At 33.0% G+C, this 21221-nt stretch overlaps 1 protein-coding gene across 3 annotated transcripts in view; it reads left to right on the top strand.

The window, feature by feature from the left end:
* RB1 (RB transcriptional corepressor 1) overlaps window positions 1-21221 on the top strand; it is a 166975-nt gene that overhangs the window by 60337 nt on the left and 85417 nt on the right. For all 3 annotated transcript variants that reach the window (XM_078361264.1, XM_035298115.3, XM_054253300.2), the window contains exons 9-17: window positions 1567-1644; window positions 2170-2279; window positions 3193-3270; window positions 8204-8291; window positions 11645-11761; window positions 14198-14254; window positions 14648-14679; window positions 14758-14834; window positions 15834-16030. In XM_078361264.1, the coding sequence (XP_078217390.1) occupies window positions 1567-1644; window positions 2170-2279; window positions 3193-3270; window positions 8204-8291; window positions 11645-11761; window positions 14198-14254; window positions 14648-14679; window positions 14758-14834; window positions 15834-16030 (834 nt within the window). The remainder of the gene's footprint in view (window positions 1-1566; window positions 1645-2169; window positions 2280-3192; window positions 3271-8203; window positions 8292-11644; window positions 11762-14197; window positions 14255-14647; window positions 14680-14757; window positions 14835-15833; window positions 16031-21221) is intronic.

Genomic DNA, 21221 nt, shown 5'->3' with positions numbered 1-21221 from the left:
TAGAAATATTGATAGTACATATAAGTATACTTATATACACATAAATATATATGCTTTCTTTTCTGAATTACAAATTATCTTTGCAAATAAGCTGAAAAATGTAGTTGAAATATTTCTTTTTACTCTGGTTTTATTGCTTATTTGTAGATAATGAATAGTAGTAAATGTAGTTTTCTGTTTCCTGATTGTTAATTATCTAGATTTCAGAACTACTTGAAAATTTTCATTTTTATGATTAGGAATATATCACTTTTCTAGTTTTCATTTTAAAGAATTTCTTATAATTTAGAATCTTCATAGTTATGATTTTTAAAGTACAGTCTGTTAAAAACTTAAATCAGTCAAAGGTGGTATTTTAATTGACTCTTGATTGACTACATATTGCACTTATGGTTATATAACTATTGGTTAGTCATTCTGGTTGGTTAATTTATGATATATATGGTTTACATATAATTTATGGTTTACATAGCTAATATATAATTAATTGATTAGTTTATGGTTATATAACTTGCTTAGTCATGCTAATTGGTTAATTAGAACTATTCACTTTATAAATATTGTAGGTAAATGGGAGTTAACTAGGAAACAAGACTAATAAGTATTTCAGAGGCTTAATTCATACAACTTATTTGGGAAATAGAGGTAGAAACTGATATTAAATTATTCCCATCTTAGTAAATGTAGACTCCAAGTTTGGAAAAGGAAGATAAATAAAGAAAAGCAAATTGTTTAAAATTCTGTTAATACATTGTAAGTATAAAATGGCCAGGAATATAGCTCCAGGTTTTTTGAGTGTGTGTGTATGATTTTTTTAAAGATCCATGTTAAGTATAGGGTGCTTTTGCATGTAGCCATATATATTCCCACAAAACATTTTTATTTTTAATTTTTTTGATAGAAAACAATGTTTTATTAAAGAATAGGTAAATATTTCTTAATCAGGTCACAAAATCCACAGCCTATAAAGGAAACAATTAATACATTTAAGTACATGAAAATTAAGAAGTTTTCTCTATCAGAAGTTACCACTAAATAGAGTTACTTGGATTTGAAATGAATTATTGAGTATTTAATTTTGGGTGTGAAATTATTTTCTTAAATGTATGCTTAAAAAATGACTTGATATTTCCTGAGCAGATTTCAGATGACCTATGAGTGAAATGTCCAAAAATACACTCTAGAGAGAAATCAGAGGCAATGTAGAAAAGTGGAAAGAGCATTGGCTTTGATAGTAGACAGATTGGATTTTAATTCAAACTCTGCCAGGGGTCAAGTTGCTTAATTTTTTGTGTGTCCTGTCTTTTGATCATTTGTTAAACATGGAATATTGAAATTGGTTTCAATGGATTCTCTTCCTATAAATCCCACTTATTTTAACAGCTTTCTACTACCTTCATATGCATTAAAAAGTAAATAATTGAATTAATTATAAATATTACACTATCGTGAATGGATGTCATTGATCAAATGTTAGTTAACACTTTCATTCAAGTGTTAATAGTGACAGATTTAGGTTTTTTTTTTTAAATTTTAGTGATCATATTGTAACTTCATCTTTTTCAGGTGAAAAATGTTTATTTTAAAAATTTTATACCTTTTATGAATTCTCTTGGACTTGTAACATCTAATGGACTTCCAGAGGTAATCTGAAAGCAAATTTAATAAAATATTAATGTTTTGAGGCTGTGGAGGGGGGATAATTGTCTAACTTTCTTAGATCAATTTACTGTATATCAGAATTCTGTTTTGCCCAAGAAGAATCTAGCCAAGTAGAATTGTGGATTTTTAATTTTTTTGATAGAAAACAATGTTTTATTAAAGAATAGGTAAATATTTCTTAATCAGGTCACAAAATCCACAGCAGTTATAATAATACCTATTTTTATCTTGAGTACTATTTTGTAGCATTGGCTATCTTTGTCTATATAAAATTCTAATAAATGTGTTGTATGCATGAAATACACCTGAAATCAAAGTTGAAAAAATGTTGCAATTTTCTATACTTCACTTTTAGATAGACCTTATTTATATTGCATGTGAACTCAGTCTACACTGTAAAATTAAATGTATATTGTACAAAAATTCTTTAATGAAATCTGTGCCTCTGTGTGCTGAGAGATGTAATGACATGTGAAGGATAATTGTCAGTGATTTTTTTCTTTTGAGGTTGAAAGTCTGTCTAAACGATACGAAGAAATTTATCTTAAAAATAAAGATCTAGATGCAAGATTATTTTTGGATCATGATAAAACTCTTCAGACTGATTCTATAGACAGGTATTACACATGGTATATTTGATTGATTTACTTTTGATATAGGTTGATACTGATCTAAGTAGATAATATAGTTTTTTAGTTAGCTTAGCGACCTTTAAATATCATTTATAATAAATTACTTGCAAACATCTTTATACAAAGAAAAGGTTAACAGTATTTTAAGCATATAACTTACCTACAAATACAGATTTAATGTGAATTGTGTATCCTATAACAGTTACCTTCTTGAGTGTAATTTTTAAAAATGTGCACCAAAAGATAATGGCTAAAGTAATTAATTTCTTCAAATAGTGGTCTCTATCTTATTTCTATCCTTTCATATACTATTGCCTGCCTGGTTTATTAAAAAAAGTTAATACAAAAGTGTAGTCTCTTTTATTATCCTGTAGAAACCTAAAATTGGAATGGTTGAGAGTGATTATTAAAATTTTTGACTCAAGTAAAGTTAATTTTGTGTCATTAGCATGAACTCTTTTAATATGAAACTGAAAATATGCATAATTTAGAAATTAAACAGTAAAATGTTTTTAGTTTTATTTAAGTGGAAATAAGGTTTTTACAAGGAATAATGCATTGAAAAACTTGAGTTTTAAGGCTTTTTACTACTGAACAACTTGGTTATCAATAACACCAGGGAGAAAGCATCTGACTTTCACTTTAGAAAAAAATACTTAATGATTGGTATACCTTTTTTGTCATAAACATAATGGAAAGAGACCCACAATTAAAAACAATAGTGAAAAAGATTTTATTTAAGCAGTAGTTGGGTCATATATTTCTTGTCATGTCTATCATTGAGTTATCATTTTATATGATTTTATGAAACACCAGAAGTATTATACTGCTTTTTTGATGCATAAAGCACAAAATATAAATTTTCAGTATGTGAATGACTTCACTTATCGTTATATAGTTTTGAAGCACAGAGAACACCACGAAAAAGTAACCTTGATGAAGAGGTGAATGTGATTTCTCCGCACACTCCAGTTAGGTATGAATTTTCCTACTTTTATTTATATTATAATTTTTTTATTCATTGCTTTATAATGCTTCATATTTGTTTACATGTTCCTTTATGTATTCATACATACATGTAAGAAATATATATTGAAGGCCGAGTGTAGTGGGTCATACCTGTAATCCTACCTAGCACTTTGGGAGGCCAAGGTGGGCAAATCACCTGAGGTCAGGAGTTTGAGACCAGCCTAGCCAACATGGTGAAACCCCATCTCTACTAAAAATACAAAAATCAGCCCCAGCTGGTGGCACACACCTGTAATCCCAGCTGCTTGGGAGGCTGAGGCAGGAAAATTGCTAGAACCTAGGAGGCCGAAGTTGCAGTGAGCCAACGTTGCAATGTTGCACTCCAGTCTGGGTGACAAGAGTGAAATTCTGTCTCAAAAAAAAAGGAAAAAAAATGTATATATAATCTTTGTATGCTGGGCATTTTACTAGTTGCTTAAGATACGGTTATTGTACCTAGTTTTGTCTGTCCTTAAGGAACATAACCCAAAATAGGAATGAATTCCATTTCAGTAAATAAAAAAGAAAAAAAGTATCACTGTTTGATCTGCATACAGTCTTAAAGGAGGAAAACTATTTTTTTATGTCTTTTTCCTCACTCACTTCCCACATCAAAATCTACTATCAAGGCTTATTGAATAATCTACCTCTAAAATATTTCCTGAGCCATCTACTTCTCTCTATTTCTGCTCTCACAACTCTTGTCCAAGACATCTTTCTCTTTCTCTTGGATTTTTTGCAGTAGCCTACTACCTGATCTTGCTGTTTCTGGTCTCATCACTCTTCCTGTCTCCTCAAATCTATTCTCCACAGTGCCCCAAGAATTTCTCCTAGAAATGTAAATCAGTTATGTTCACTTTGCTGTTAAAACCCTCTGACTGCTTTCCATTGCAGTTGGTATACAGTGCAAATTCCTCAACAATGCCTAAAAGACCCTATATGATCTGGTTTCTGTTGCCTCTCCAACCTCATCTTGTTTTCTTTCTCATTCTGCATTAGCCACACATTGGCTTTCTTTCAGTTTCTTGGGCTTTCCAAGTGTTTTTATACTTTGAAAACCTTCATACTTGATAGTCTGTCTTCTTGAAACTCTTCCTTCTTTTCTTTCCATGGATTACTAACTGCTACTCTACATTCAGCACAAATATTGCTTTTGAAAAGATATTTCTCTCTGATGTTTCTTATTATTATTTCTCATAGCATCCTGTTCTATTCCTTTATAGCATGTATCCCAATTTGTTTTGACAGATTCATTTGTGTTTACTTGTTTTTAACTAATACCCAAAATAGCCTTTAAATTCCATATTACAGAGCCCATGACTTTTTTGTTGACTATCTAACAATTAGGCCCTGTCCTAATACTTGGTACATAGTAGGTAATCAGTAATATATTTCAAATGACTATATAGTAGGTAATCAGTAATATATTTCAAATGACTATATATGTATAAATAAATGCATTTTCATATAAGTGTCGTATATATTTATAAACAAGCTAATGAGATGACACAGAAGGAACTATAAAGCAATGTCTGAGCTGCATTTTGAAACATGTAAAGGTCTGTATCACAGGATAAAGATTTTAGGGAGTGGGAACAGCATGTGAAAAGGGATGGAAGTATGAAACATGTAAGTGGAGAAAACTGCTGTCACACAGAAGACTTCTGTGACCAAATGTGGGGAATTTTTCGTCACTGAGAAACAAGCAGTCAGTTCTGCAGCAGTTACCAACTGAGTGTCCTCTAATTTATTTCTGATACTGTTTACCTGGAGATAGTCTCAGATCACCCAGGTTTAGGGCTCAGACCCCAAAACTACCTGCAACTTCAGATACCAGTTGCAAGTCTGGGTTTTTGGATCTTCTGACCAAAGGGCTTCAAGTTGGGGTTCCCATGACACACTTGAGTTAGATTAATTTGCTAGAGTGGTTCACAAAACTCAGGGGAACACTTATGTTTACTGGTTTATTATAAAGATATTAGGGGTACAGGTGTAAAGATGCATAGGCTAAGGTATAGGGGATGGGACAGGAAGCTTCTATGTCCTCCCTGGGCAGGCAGCTGTCCAGGAACCTCCACGTGTTCAGCTATCTGGAAGTTCTCTGAACCCTCCCCTTTTGGTTTTTTATGGATGCCTCATTGCATAGGCATGATAGATTAAATCATTGGCTATCGATTATCAACCTAACCTTCAGCTTCCCTCCCCTCCCCAGAGGTTGGGGCGTGGGGCTGAAGGCTCCAATCCTCTAACTCTGCCTGGTCTTTTTAGTGACTAGCCCCCATCCAGAAGCTTCCTAGGAGCTGCCAGCCATCAGTCAATTCATTAGCACACAAAAAAGATATCACTGGAGTTTCTAAGAATTTTAGGAGTTGTGTGTCAGGATATGGGGTCAAAGACCAAACATGTATTTCACAATTTCACACAACAATGTATCTGGAGAACTATTAGCAGCTGTGTATTGATTGACTGTAAAATGAGAGTAGGAAGTTACAGGAGAGGAGAGTGGGTACTAGATATGAAGGGCCTTATATGCTGTACTCACAAATTTGGACTATAGCATGTGCATACTCTAGCCTGTGCTATAAATGGATGTTAAGCAGGAGTAAGGATAAAATCAGAAATAATTTTTGCAAGTTCACATGGTAATAGTTTGTTGGGGGGATAGACTGAGGAGAATAAGAAAGAGTGAGGAATGGACTTGTCAGTCTGTCTCAGTGGTTCTTAATCAGGTGTGCAAATTAGAATAACCTGAGGAAGATTTTTTTTTCTTTTTAAAAATTGTGTGTCCCGTTCCACTGAGGAATGTGCATAGGCCTTGCCACTGCAGACATAGTGTGTGAAAATCTCTGGACTTGTCTATTGCAGCAGTGTAGTTGAGAGGTTTTAAAGATCTGAACCAACAGTAGTGGTGACAATGAAGGAGCAATAACAGATTTGATAAATATTTGATGTATTCATACTTAGAATATTGTTCTTAAGGCATTTCTGAAGAAGATATCTAGTAAGCAATAGGATAGCCTTTTATAGATTTGGGAATCATCAGGGGAGTTAAAACCGTAAAAATAAATGAGATTGCTTGAAGTGAGGGTGTATCATGGCAAGAGTGGGTGGCTAAGGGCTGAAGCCTAAGGAATGCTAGCATTAAGGACTAGATAGAAGTTGTTAGGTTCTAGAGCAGGAGGCCAGCTCCCAGGCCAGGGACCAGTCCCATTAGGAACCGGGCCATACAACAGGAAGTGAGTGGTGGGCAGGCAAGCATTACCGCCTGAAGTCTACCTCCTGTCAGATGAGTGGTGGGAACTGCTGTTCTAGAGAATGGGAAAGTATGGTTGGGGAGCCCAGAGAGTGAAGCCAAGAAAGCTGAGGGAGGGAAGGAGTTTCATTAAGAGCAAGTGTTTCTTTAACAGTGTCAAATGCTTCAAGGAAGGTTAAGTATTAGAACAAATGAGAAAAGTCTTTTGTTTTTACCAGTTGGTCATTTGTGACTTTAATCACTGTAGGTTAAATATGATTAGTGGACACAGAAGCATATAAAAGCCTCATTGCAATATATTTGAAAGGTGAGGCTGGTGTGGTGGCTCACACCAACCTGTAATCCCAGCACTTTGAGAGGCCAAGGCAGGCAGATCACCTGAGGACAGGAGTTCAAAACCAGCCTGGGCAACATGGCGAAACCCCATCTCTACTAAAAATACAAAAATTAGCCAGATGTGGTGGTGGGTGCTTGTAATCCAAGCTACTCAGGAGACTAAGGCAGGAGAATCACTTGAACCCAGGAAGTGGAGGTTATAGTGAGCCAAGATCACACCACTGCACCCCAGCCTGGATGACAGAGCAAGACTCCTTCTCAAAAAAAAAAAAAAGGAAAAAAAGAAAGGTGAGGAAGTGTGAATACTGGTTTAGGCATGCTTAGCGAGAACACTGAGCATATTTTACTAAATAATAGTTGAGGATCTTTTCAGCTGTAAACATTCTACAGTTCTTTGCATAATTAAAGTATCCCAAATGTTCACCTACTTCAGAATTGTAACATTGATATTTACCATATATCCTCCACATATGCACACACAGAAAATTATAGAATCAAAGGGATCTTAGGAGATTGACCTAATTTTATGCTTTGAAAATGGTGACTTTTAAATGTATCCAGGATCTTAGTATCCTTTCTTCTTGAAGATCTCTGTAAAGAAGAATCATCTGATTCTTTACTTGAGTTGCTAAATATCTTACTGTCTTTAGTTTAAAAGTGTTTAATATTTGATTGTAGCAATGTTTTCTGGAAACAGTACCATTTTGTCACTAGTTTATATAGTTTCTCCTAAAAATAATACCACTATTTTGTTGATACATAGTTTTATTGGTAAATAAGTATTTCCATTCTATAGCTATAACTTATTGGTTGTGAATACATATTTTCCTAAAGATTTAAGCAAAATGTAATTTCTTATAAACCACAGTCTTTTTTTTTTTTTTGAGACAGAGTTTCGCGCTTGTTACCCAGGCTGGAGTGCAATGGTGTGATCTTGGCTCACGGCAACCTCTGCCTCCTAGGTTCAGGCAGTTCTTCTGCCTCAGCCTCCTGAGTAGCTGGGATTACAGGCACGCGCCACCATGCGCAGCTAATTTTTTGTATATTTTTTAGTAGAGACGGGGTTTCACCATGTTGACCAGGATGGTCTTGATCTCTTGACCTCATGATCCACCCGCCTCAAAGTGCTGGGATTACAGGCTTGAGCCACCGCGCCCGGCCTAAACCACAGTCTTATTTCAGGGGACTTAAAGATAAGTGGGAGGCAGTGTATTTAAAGATACGTTTAACTTGGGAGATAGATAACGTTTCATTTTTTCATTTTTCCCCTCCCTTCATTGCTTAACATATCTTCCTATTTTTTCCCCTCTAGGACTGTTATGAATACTATCCAACAATTAATGATGATTTTAAATTCAGCAAGTGATCAGCCATCAGAAAATCTGATTTCCTATTTTAACGTAAGCCAAATGTGAAACATTATTTATTGTAATATATTGGCAAAGAAACTTGAAATTAAAAGTTAAAGTACTAAGTTCTTTTTAAAACACTTATTTGCTATCTAACATGTATTCATAATCTTTTCTTGCTTTTTTAATCCTACAAATTAGATATTATTAGTAGCATTGTTTCATTTATACAATGTTATTTGAAAAATTTTTATGTCTACCTATTTGCCTTACCATTCTTGCAACTTATGCCTCACTTCTTAGATAAATTTTTTTCTTCTTCAGATACATCCTTTGATAAATACTTTAGTGGTATTAATTTGGGATGAACTTTTTGAGGTTTTGTTTTGTTTCATTGGTCTGAAATTTTCTTTACCCTTATTTTTGGTGAAATAGCTTTGCTGGATCTTCAATTCCATAGTTGACATTTACTTTTTAAACTCTTATAAGTTAAAAGATATTACATTCCATGGATCCCATTTTTGCTAATTAAAAAGTCTTCTGTCAATCAATCTAATTGTCGTTCCTTTATAATTAATCCATCGTTTTTTCTCTGGCTACTTTTAAGATCTTTCCTTTGAATGTAGTGTTAGATAGGACTTAACATTCCCCATACCCTTACAATCTTTTTAATCCAATATTTAACCCATTTTTATTTACAATTCTTACCTGGCCCTGTGAATATTGTAGTTTGCAACTCCTGATAGATCCTGAGTTTGATATCTGAAGGCATCTGCTACCCTCTCTCCCCTGAAGACAAGGAGAGAGAAAGAGAGAAAATGAAACTATCATCTATATTGCTTGCTCACCCCTTCACTCCTTACTTAAACTCAGATGAGGGTTGGGACCCACTGAAATGCTCATCCACTGAAATTGAACATAGGGCTGGGAGACCTATTAAAATTTGACTAATTTCAGCAACTGTGCTTTTTGTAGTTGTTAACAATTCATTTGTTGCCATAACCTGCCTGCGATTTTGTCATAATCTGTTGTCATCTCTTTGCTATGTTCCCCTAGGAATTAGCAAAGTAATTTCTGTCATAATGTTCATAATTGTTTTGGCTCAGAATTGATTTTGTTTGTCCAACGTACATAAAGTTGCTTTTGTTTATGAGTTATATATAGCACAAGAATATATGCCAAAACATATGTACCCAATTACTTAAATCTTTTAGCAAGAGAGCATGAAAGAATTAAAAGAATGATAAGCTCTTTCTTCTGATATCATTTTGAATACTTTCTCCAGTATTTGGAGTATGTAGGAGCTCTTTTTTATTTTAAAAAACTTCTGCCACAAAGACATTTTTTTTAAACTTGGAAACTATATGATCTTTATGTTTTTATATAGTTTCTTAACCCTCAATCCCCTCATTCCCTCTTCCCTCTAGTAGTCCCCAGTGTCTATTGTTGCCATCTTTATGTCCATGAGTACCCGATATTTAGCTCCCACTTATTAGGGAGAACATACAGTATTTGTTTTTCTCTGTTAATTTGTTTAGGATAATGACCTCCAGCTACATCCATGTGGCTACAAGGGGCATGATTTCCTTCTTTTTATGACTGTATAATACTCTATGGTGTATAAGTACCACATTTTCTTTAACCAATCCATCATTGATGGGCACCTAGGTTAATTCTATGTCTTTGCTATTGTAAATAGCACAGCAATGAACATATGAGTGCCTGTGAAAGACATTTTCCAGAGCTCAGTTTAAAGCTTCACTTTTAATTAAGCTTAAAAGCTTAATTATGTAGATGATAAACTGCATATCTCAAAGTGAATATGTCTTGGTCATTATGCTTTTCCTTCATTTTACTTCTTTATTAGTCCAAGTTTCTTCGTTTTTAAAATTAATGCCCTCCATGTAAAATCTTAGACGCTATGAACATTTTAATGGACATTTTGGCAACAATTTTTTTATGACAGGAAATGCTTGTTATATGTTTCTAAGATTTGTGTGCTGTTTTTTTTTCAGGAATATAGAATTACTGATATTCTAGAATGTGAAAATGTTGAAAGACAATGCACATTACAAAGAAAATTATAATCTTAATTTTACTTTATTTTTTTTGAGACAGTTTCACTCTATTGCCTAGGCTGGAGTGCAGTGGCACAATCTTGGCTCACTACAACTTCCATCTCCTGGGTTCAGGTGATTCTTGTGCCTTAGCCTCCCAAGTAGCTGGGATTATAGGAGCCTGCCACCACATCCAGCTAATTATTGTAATTTTTGCAGAGATGGTGTACAATGTTTCCCAGGCTGGTCTTGAACTCCGGACCTCAGGTGATCTGACCACCTCAGTTTCCCAAATTGCTGGGATAACAGGCATGAGCCACTGTGCCTGGCCATAATCTTAATTTTAGAAACTTTATTTTCTCATGTATATTTTGAATGCGTTCTATGTAGAAAGGATAAAAAATAGAATAAATCTTTGTAGCTGGTGAGAATCATGGTGTGATTACTTTTAATATGTCATAATATGAATTATATATTATATGCATTTTAATACATCATCTTATGATGTGTTTCAGTTATCAAAGTTGAATAGCCTCACTCCAAATGATACATGTGTTAGAACTTCTTTTGCAACTGTTTCCCTATCTTGTATTTCTGTAATTAAATGATTTAGCTAATTCATAACTCTTTCAAAGCACATTTTAAAATTAGGAAATGGGGTAGGCACAATGGCTCATACCTGTAATCCCAGCACTTTGGGAGGCCGAGGTGGGTGGATCATCTGAGGTCAGGAGTTCGAGACCAGCCTGGCCAACATAATGAAACCCCATCTCTACTAAAAATATAAAAATTAGACAGGCATGATGGCACATGCCTATAATCTCAGCTACACAGGAGGCTGAGGCAGGAAAATAACTTGAACTTGGGAAGAAGAGGTTGCAGTGAGCTGAGATCGTGCCATTGCACTTCAGCCTGAGTGACAGAGTGAGACTTCATTTCAAAAAAAAAAAAATTAGGAAATGGTATCAAGTTCAGGTCTTAGTTTTATTTCATTTGCTTTTTTGGAAGCCACATCCATCCCAATATAACTCTCAATTGAAGACATTTTATGAGAATGTGTGAGGTTCTTCTTGATTGATGGAAAACTTAACAAGGTTGCTCTTCTCTAGGCTAGTGGCAGAACATTTAGATTAGGGTTTTTTAGTTGTACTCTAGTATTTTTTGGTCATTAACATTCAGTGAAATTATATTGTCTGCTTATGTTCAGTAGTTGTGTTTACCTAGTTATTGTGAAAGTGTTTCCACAGTTTTATAAACAATTTTAAAAGTCATATATTATGGAGCAGAAAATATTAATTCTGATGACACGGTATCATCAACGTTTATTTCCATTTTTATCTTCTAAAGAATTGCACAGTTAATCCAAAAGAAAGTATACTGAAAAGAGTGAAGGATATTGGATACATCTTTAAAGAGAAATTTGCTGAAGCTGTGGGACAGGGATGTGTTGAAATTGGATCACAGGTAAATTGAATTCATTTTAATTAGTGTCACTATAGTATAATATTGTTAAAAGCAGTATCTTTCCAGTTTGTATAAGTACTCTAACAGTATTTTACTACTAGTATAAAATATTGGCAGATACTATATTCCTGTTGCTTGTGTATGCTGCTATTTATGGGAAACTGCCTGCCATCCCATTATAAAAATTATGTAATCAAGGAACATATACCAGTTGTAGAAATTTTAGAAAATACAACTAAGAAAAATGTTAAAATCTTTGATATTACTGAATTTTTTATTTTGCTCTAACTTCAACATGTATGACTGTTTATGTATGCATATCCTAATGTGAATAGGATTATTCATGCCATTTCTCAGTGATATTATTATTATTCCAGGAAATCTAAAGCTAATATAATTACAGCCCTGGGTTTATATTTGGTTCTAACTTTGTTGATCTTGGACATGTCATTTAACTTCTCTGAGGTTCAGGCTTTGTTGTATGGTATTAATGAGGATAATGTACAAAAATATATAGGAAAACTAGTCCACTGTACACATTTATTTCAGTATAGTGAGGTTATATTTTGATGCCATCAGTATTTAAACATCTATATTTAATGGTTCTTTTTGATTATATAGCCACGTGCCACTTAACAACAGGGGTGTGTTCTGACAAATGGATCATCAGGCAATTTTGTTGTGTGAACTTCATAGAGTGTACCTATGCAAACCTAGATGTTATAGCCGATTGTACATCTAAGCTGTATGATAGAGCCTATTTGTTCCTAGGCTATAGGCTAGTACAGCATGTGTACTGAATACTGTAGATAATCGTAACATAATGTGTTACCATTTGTTTATCTAATCTTATCTAAACAGAATAGGTAGAGTAAAGAGACAGTATAAAAGATTAAAAAAAAAATGGAACACCTGCACGGAGTACTTCCTATGAATGGAGCTTACAGGACTGAAAGTTGCTCTGGATGAGTCATTAAGTGAGTGGAGCGTGAATGTGAAAGACCTACAACATTACCATACACTATCATAGACTTTATAAACACTACACTTAGGCTAAACTAATTTCATAAACATGTTTTCTTTTTTCCATTGTAAATTAATCATAGCTCACTAACGTTTTTACTTTATAAATCTTCAGTTTGTAAAACACTTTTGACTCTTACAGTAACACTTAGCATAAAACACAAACACATTGTACAGCTGTACAAAAATATTTTCTTTCTTTACAATCCTTATTCTATACTTTTTTATTTAAAATTCTTTTCAATTTCATAAACATTTTTGCCAAAAACAAAGACAAACACACACATATTAACCAAGGCCTACACAAGGTCAGGATTAACAATACCACTATCTTCTGCCTTCAAATTTATCATCTCCTAAAATGATGATGCTGTCTTCTGGAATATCTCCTGAAGGAGCTGCCTGAGAGTGTTTTACAGGTAACTTTTTTTTCACAAGTAGAAGGAGTATGTTCTAAAATAATAAAAGGTATAGTATAATAAATACATAAACTAGTAACATATCCATTATCAAGTATTTTGTATTAGACATGATTGTATGTACTGTACTTTTATATGACTGGCAGTGCAGTAGGTTTATTTACATCAGCATCATCACAAAGATGTGAACAATGCTTTGCACTACAACATTACACTAAGCAGTAGGAATTTTTCAGCTCCATGTAATCTTACAAGACCACTGTTATATATACAGTCAGTTATTGACCAAAAATATTGCTATGCGGTGCATGATTGTATATGAGACTTTTGCTCTTAATTTGAAATGAAATAATATGGTTGTGTTTATATCTCTAAAATTTGGTTATTCATTCAAATAATGGGAACTCGTTTTTTGGTTAAAACTTCTTGCTGATACGGTCAATTTGATCTGATTTTTGCCTGTATCAGTTTTACTAAATTTATGGACAAAGACTGTTCTTGTAATCCTAGAGAGCCATCTTGAAAATACATGTTCTAGGTCATGAGAAATGTTGTAGAAGTTACATAAAATGCTTAAAATAGTACTGGGCACATAACCTATCTTTAGTATGAATGATATAGACTGAAATGGAGTTAAGGAAATCCAGGTACTGGACCTACCTGGGAATTTACTTGGGAATGTTAATCATCACTTAAGACTTGAGTTTTAGACAAGCTAGCTTTTCTCTTGGCAGCCATATTTCTAAGAAGGGTGAGAACTGTGTTTTAAGAAAACGCTTTTTAAAAAATTAGTAATTGTCAGCTGGGTATAGTGGTGTATTCATGTAATCCCAGACTCTTGGGAGGGCAAAGCAGGAGGATCACTTGAGCCCAGGAGTGTGAAGGCCAGCTGGGGCAAAACAGTGAGACTCCATCTTAAAAAAAAAAAAAAAAAATTAGTAATTGTGATTTTCTGAAATAGCAGACTCTAATTTTCCTTTTTGTTTGTTTGTAGCGATACAAACTTGGAGTTCGCTTGTATTACCGAGTAATGGAATCCATGCTTAAATCAGTAAGTTAAAAGCAATATAAAAAAATTTCAGCCAAGCATTGTGGCTCATGCCTGTAATCCCAGCACTTTGGGAGGCCAAGGTGGGTGGATGACAATGTGAAGAGATTGAGACCACCCTGGCCAACATGGTGAAACCTCGACTCTACTAAAAGTACAAAAATTAACTGGGAATGGTGGTGTGTGCCTGTAGTCCCAGCTACTTGGGAGGCTGAGGCAGGAGAATTGCTTGAGCCTGGGAGGCAGAGGTTGCAGTGAGCCAAAATTACACCACTACACTCCAGCCTGGCAACAGAGCAAGACTGTGTCTCAAAAAAAAAAAAAAAAAAAAAATTCAATGCTGACACAAATAAGATTTCAATTAAACTTCTTCTTTTTTTTAATTATCTATTTCAGGAAGAAGAACGATTATCCATTCAAAATTTTAGGTAAATTTTTTACTTTTAGTAAAATAATTTTTTTTTATAAAAGTAAATATTTTGTAACTTTTTTCTTTTTTCCTTTAGCAAACTTCTAAACGACAACATTTTTCATATGTCTTTATTGGCGTGTGCTCTTGAGGTTGTAATGGCCACATATAGCAGTAAGTTAAATTTTTGTAAATAAACATTTTGTTTAATTTCAAGTTAAAATGTGGTGTGTTTCTTTGGTGGGGGCAAGGGGACAGTGTGAGATTAAGGAGAAGGAATCCTTATTTTAGATCACTATATACCGAAGAACGTAATTGGTCATTATAAGCCATTTAAGAGGCTCATTTGAAATATTTGAGGTCATCTTGGGGATAGTATTTCACTAGGCTCCTCTTCTGAGTATACTGAATCCAGAAAAGGTACCTTTTGAAATCCCTCTGAAGACCTGTGAGATTGTAAAGTGCCCAAGGAGTATTGAAGAGTGACCTCTACTGATATGGAAGCCCTGCTATAACCTTCATGGTTATGAAACTAAAGATTGAAGCTAGAATCCACTAGATAAATAGAACAAAGGCCAATTACAGTGTTTTTAAAAATATGAATGTATATCACTTTGCAGATTACATTGCAAATGTTAAAAGAAAGTTTTGCTTGCAGAAAGAAAAGTAACATTTGTATAAGGATGCAAAACAGTAAAAGAGGAACTTTTAGTTTCCTTATTAGTAAACAAATAAGAAAAACTGTGAATCCTCATTAATAATAAAGAAATGCACATTTTAAAGAGATACCATTTTCTAAGTAATGAAATTAGCAAAATCTTCAAGACTGTCTCTCCTCTTACCAAGGATTAATGAGAATTAAAATGGATATGCTAACGAATGGCTGGTAAGATACTAAACTTGTTCCTGATGTAAGTTTAGGGTATTTAAACATTTGCAAATTTGAGATAAGCTATAAGCCTTTTCTCTAGGAAAAAGATACATGTGTATACACTCGAAAATTGGAAGGCTATTTCCTCTGAGTCTGTAGACTCCAAAATAAAAAATTATGCTCTAAATAAAAATTGTTTAACCTTTCTACTATTTTCTTCGTTGGATATGACCTTCCAAAAAACTACCTAGCTCAAGGGTTAATATTTCATACCTAAGTTACTTTTTTTTTTTCATTTTTAGGAAGCACATCTCAGAATCTTGATTCTGGAACAGATTTGTCCTTCCCATGGATTCTGAATGTACTTAATTTAAAAGCCTTTGATTTTTACAAAGTGATTGAAAGTTTTATCAAAGCAGAAGGCAACTTGACAAGAGAAATGATAAAACATTTAGAACGATGTGAACATCGAATCATGGAATCCCTTGCATGGCACTCAGTAAGTAACTAGCTAAATAATTGAAGAAATTCATTCATATGCATTTGGCTAACAGATCATCTGTGAGTGAGAGATGTTTCTTAACATGTACCTCAAGAACAAATAGACAATTAAATGAATAATGTTATTTCAGCCCAAGAATCAAGTGGAATATTAAAATAGAGCTTTATTTGAGTGCCCTAAACCATCTAATACAGCACAGTGATTTATTTAAGAATAGCTTTTCTTAAAACGTGGCACTTCAAAACAAAACAGAATTTTAAAAACTATTTAGGTAATTTATTTAAAATATATTGTTTTATTTGAAAATGTACATGTCTGCTCTTAAATTGTGAGATTATGAGATTTATATTATTAAAAAGTGCATTTTTTTCTTGTTCAATTTAGTAGGATTCATTTTTTTCCATTATTAAAGTATAACACTATTGTTCAATTATAGTTATTTGTTCAATCATTATGGGGCACAGATTGTATTGTCTAGGATTCTCTTTATAACATTATAACCATTGATAAGGCTTTTGTTTAATAAAGGTGGCAATTTGAGGTTATGCTCTTCAAATCTGCATAGTTGGATAATACTTTGTGAATTGTCAGATTTGTAGATTAATGGTTTCTTTTGAAACTGTGGCATACTAAGTATATATCTTTAATTTGTATCAGCATGCAGAAATTGTAGTTAAATATTAAGACTTTAGGTATCCTACAATCCTAATTTGCACATGTAACATTAGTTTTAGTTTTCTTATGTTTTGAATTTTTAATGACTAAGAGATAATTTATTTCTTAGTGTTTTCTTATATTGCCATATAGACAGAGTGAATAGAGGAGAGAAGCATGGGTAATTGATAGAATGTTACACTCCTATTATTGAATTTGGTAACTACTTATGGAATGAACTTAAGCTTGATAAGAAAAGGAGTAGTAAGAAGACAACTTTCTGAATCTGGGGAATTAAGTGAAAGCAAAAATAAATAAATAGATAAGTAAATAAAATAAGCACTTAGAGTACTTTTTAACGGCTTATGTGTCCTCTCCTCCCAGAAATTGATATTGCAATATTACTGTATCATCTGAAAGTATTATTATTTATTTTAGATATTCAATTTTATTTCCATCAGCATGTAATTATTGAACAACTGCCATATGCCTTGAATTGAGAGAGACATTGTGAGGATACAAAAAAGATAAAGGCTTGGAAAATTGTGTAGAAAGTATTAGAAATTTACTCTTTAAAAATTGCTCGTACTCAAGCCTGTTTAGCTCAGTTATTCAGGGCTTCTAAACAATATTCCTTTATTTTTGAGAACTTTTGGAGAAAAAGTGACAAGGCCAAAGTTTGGAAAAGAGTATAATTGATTTACAATAGGAGACGTGGCAGTCATAAACCTCTGAATTTAAATATTAAATGTGATATCTCTGGCATATGAAACTATAACATTCAAAGTGTCAGATTCCTTGGGAGTATGGAAAACCTAATGGTGCTTCTCCCTTGGAAATGCCATAGGAAGCCCACAACTGCTAACACTTACCATTTTGATACAAAAGCAAACAGTTCCAGCAGGCTCTCTAAAGAAAAACTCATTGTAACTTGTTAATATATTGTGCAAAGTATCTGTTTTGAGCTTTTGACTAATCCAAGTAAGGGAATATGAAGGGATTGTAAATAACGAAATGACCATTGATAGACCATCCCGTACAAGTAGATTTCTGCTTGTTGAATATGTAAAATAGGGTAATTCATTGACTTGTTTTAGTATTTTGTGTGCCTTAGATTTCCTTTTTAAAACATGTATATTTTTGTGAGCCTAAGATTTCTTATACATTTAAGTATATAACTAAGTGATTGTTTATTGCTTCAGCTGCTTCAATAAGATATTTACTAGTATTGGACTATCAGGAATACATCCTTGCAAGATTGTTTTAGATTTTAGGCCTTAGTTCCCACTAGAAATTATTTCTTCACCAGATTTAATGGATAGTTTTATGGCTCTTTATGCATCCACTCATCTATTTATTCTTCGAGTCTATACTTATTGAATGCCTGCAAAATCTAAGTGTCACTTTTGTTTTTCTTTGAATCACCACCTATACCATAGTGAACTTGAAGAATAAAAACTACCCTCAGAAATATTTTTAAAAGAAATAGCAAAGTATCTTCAAAATAATCCATGGTAATATATGCAGTAAGTCAAATTGATCTGTCTCTCAGCAATCTAAACTTGAAACATCAATGTTAATTTTGGGGACTATTGGGATTTGTGATGCTTGTTGCAGTTTACCAAAACAAGTATATGAAAGTTATCTAGTATCAACCTAAATGTTTCCATTCCATTGTTGTAATTAACATCATGAATGGACTTTCTAAACTGATTGCCCCACTGTGGGAACCAAATTGGATTCCTACTTTGTTGGATGCTTTTTCCTGATTTTAGCAATTTACCATCCCATTCTCTGCCCTGTGATTTTTTAAAAGCTTATTCAATGTTCTGCAGCAATGTGATTGTATGCTGGCTACACTGCTTTTAGAATGCTGTTTCTCATGAATCAAGGAAATAAATTTGTTTGAAATGACATTTTCTCTCAAAAAAAAAAAAAATCTTTTTTAGATGCTTTGTCTCCTGCTTTTTTTTTTTTTTTAATGTCAGCAGTTATAAGTGTGCATGATTTCTTGATGGTTCCTGAAACCACTTCAAGGAATTTGCAAAGTAAAAACTATTTTTGTATTACTATTATATTAAAATGTTAATTTACCTTTTCCAGTTTGTTGACATTTAAACTGATTATGTGAAGCTGTTAGCACCTTTGCACAAATCAAGGCAGTGACATGAAACTGGCTAGTAGTCATTGTAATCTTCACCACTGCACATTTTCAGTTAAAGAAACAAAACATAACATGTCAGTTTCATTTAAGAATGTCCTTGATGAAGCAGTAAAAGGAATTTTATTAAATCTCCACTCTTGAGTATGTCTTTTTAATATTCAATGTGATGAAATTAAAATATGTAGAAAGTTGCATACCAAAGTATGATAGTTGTCTTGAGGAAAAATAGTTATTTCGTTGGTTGAATTGTGAACTGAACCAGTTACTCTTTTCATGAAACATGTTTTACTTGTAAGACTGATGAGCAGTTGTGTTTATTCATACTTGGGTATGTGGTAGATTCTAAAAAATGAACAAAGTGAGCCTGTCTCTTCAAGGAAAACAGCTGACAGTAAAGGTTACCAATGATAACTTTTGTGTTTTCAAGTAAAAATTAGATGGTTAGAAACTTGTATCCACCACTGAAAGCTTGACAGATTCCTAATATCTTAAAGATTTTTCTGATAAAATCAGTAGTGATATCAACAAATGTGATTTTTAAAATATTGTATACAGAGATTTGTAAACAGTTAGAAGGCCTACATAATTCAGTGAACTAATATTTCCAATTGACCAAATACATCATTATAAAATCATTCATGGGTAAGAGATTCATCAAAAGTTCAAGATGAACCAATGGATTTTAAGGTATTAAAATACAAAAAGAATATTTCTGTTCAGTGATATTGCTTCCAGTTCCACCCTGTAACTAACCTTTAAGAAACTATGACTTGTTGAGTTTTGGTGTAGTGTCAGAAAACAATCACCATAATTAGCTGAAAAGGCTATGGAATACTCCTCCTCTTTCTATCTGAGGCCAGATTTTTCTTTGTATATTTCAACCAAAACAGCATATTGCAACAAAGTAAATGTAGAAGCAGATATGAAAATTCAGCTCTTTTCTATTTTTTTACTAGACATTTACTAACGTCTAGTAAACACATTCAGAAGATTGTAAAACAGTGCTATTCTATATTTTTTATTTTGAAGAATGTGGTTATTTTTCATTTAAAAAATTATTTATGTTAGCATAATGGGTTTTTTGTTTAAAATAAATATTCTTAAATTTTCTCAAGGTTGTTTTGAGCCTCAGTATCCTTTAATGTAAAAAAAAGCTATTAGCTATTTTATGCTTCCTAGTGGAAGAATACATAATCACCTTGAAAATACGTTGAAAGAAGCCAGTCACAGAAAACCAAGCATTATATAAATTCATTTATATGAAATGTCCACAATAGGCAATTCAGTAGAGATAGGAAGTAGATTATTGGTTGCCTAAGGCTGGTGGAGAGGACTAGGGGTTTGGAGGATGACGGCTAGAGAGTTTCTGAGATAATGAAAATGTCGTAAAATTGACTCAATATTATAGTCAATTTTATAACATTTTAATCATTTCTGTGAATATACTAAAAACTATTGAATTCTATACATTAAATGAGTGAATTGTATGGGTTGTAATTTTAAAAAATTTCTCAGTTTTAATTAAATTTTAACTAAATTAAGATTTAATATAAAGTAAAAATTTATTTAACCCACATGAACAAAAGCTTTTGGAGTTCTTAGTAATTTTAAGAACATAAAAGGGTTTTGAATCCAAAAAGTTTGAGAACCCTTGTCTATATTCTCTTCTCCTTTCAGACTTGTCTTTCACTCACACAATTGTGTTTGTTTTTGCCTGTTCTTGAGTCTTAAAACGCTTTCCTCTGCCTTTTTGTTGACCAGATTTTAAGGTTCATTTTGCCTTTCCTGATCATCCTAGTGTATAGTCATTCTTCCCTCATTTAGTCTTAAAGAGTTTATTATCAATATACTTACTAGTCATTTATAAACTTTATATTTTACTCTATGTGCATATCTCATGTTAAATTCATGTAAAGTACTTAAAACAATATCTGTCATTGTATTATAAAATGTAGCAATTAATTACATAAGGGTAAAGGACAGAGAGGAGTCAACTTATGATGATATCCAGGCTTCTGGCTTATATAAGTTAAGTGGATAGTGGTGTCATTCATTAAAATAAGATACTTAAAATTAGATGAGGTTTGCTTGGGAACATGAATTCCATTCGATTGAGTTTGAAGTACTTATAGGTCATTTAAACAGAGGTGTCAAGTAGCAATTGGATATGTGTGTCTGGAACTTAGGAAAGAAATTTAGGCTAAGATTATGGACTTGAGAGCTGCCATCCATGTGTAATAAAAAAGGTCACTCTTTATTGACAGTTTATCTTGTGCTAGGTACTTTGATGAGCACTTCTTAAATTTAATTTTCATAATCATGAGGTAGTATTACCCTAGATCAGGAAATGAATGCTTAGAAAAGTTTAAT

Source organism: Callithrix jacchus, chromosome 1 (genome assembly GCF_049354715.1).
Source record: "Callithrix jacchus isolate 240 chromosome 1, calJac240_pri, whole genome shotgun sequence".
Taxonomy (NCBI): domain Eukaryota; kingdom Metazoa; phylum Chordata; class Mammalia; order Primates; family Cebidae; genus Callithrix; species Callithrix jacchus.
Note: the sequence above shows the minus strand (reverse complement) of the source record. Positions and strands in the feature narration are given on the sequence as shown.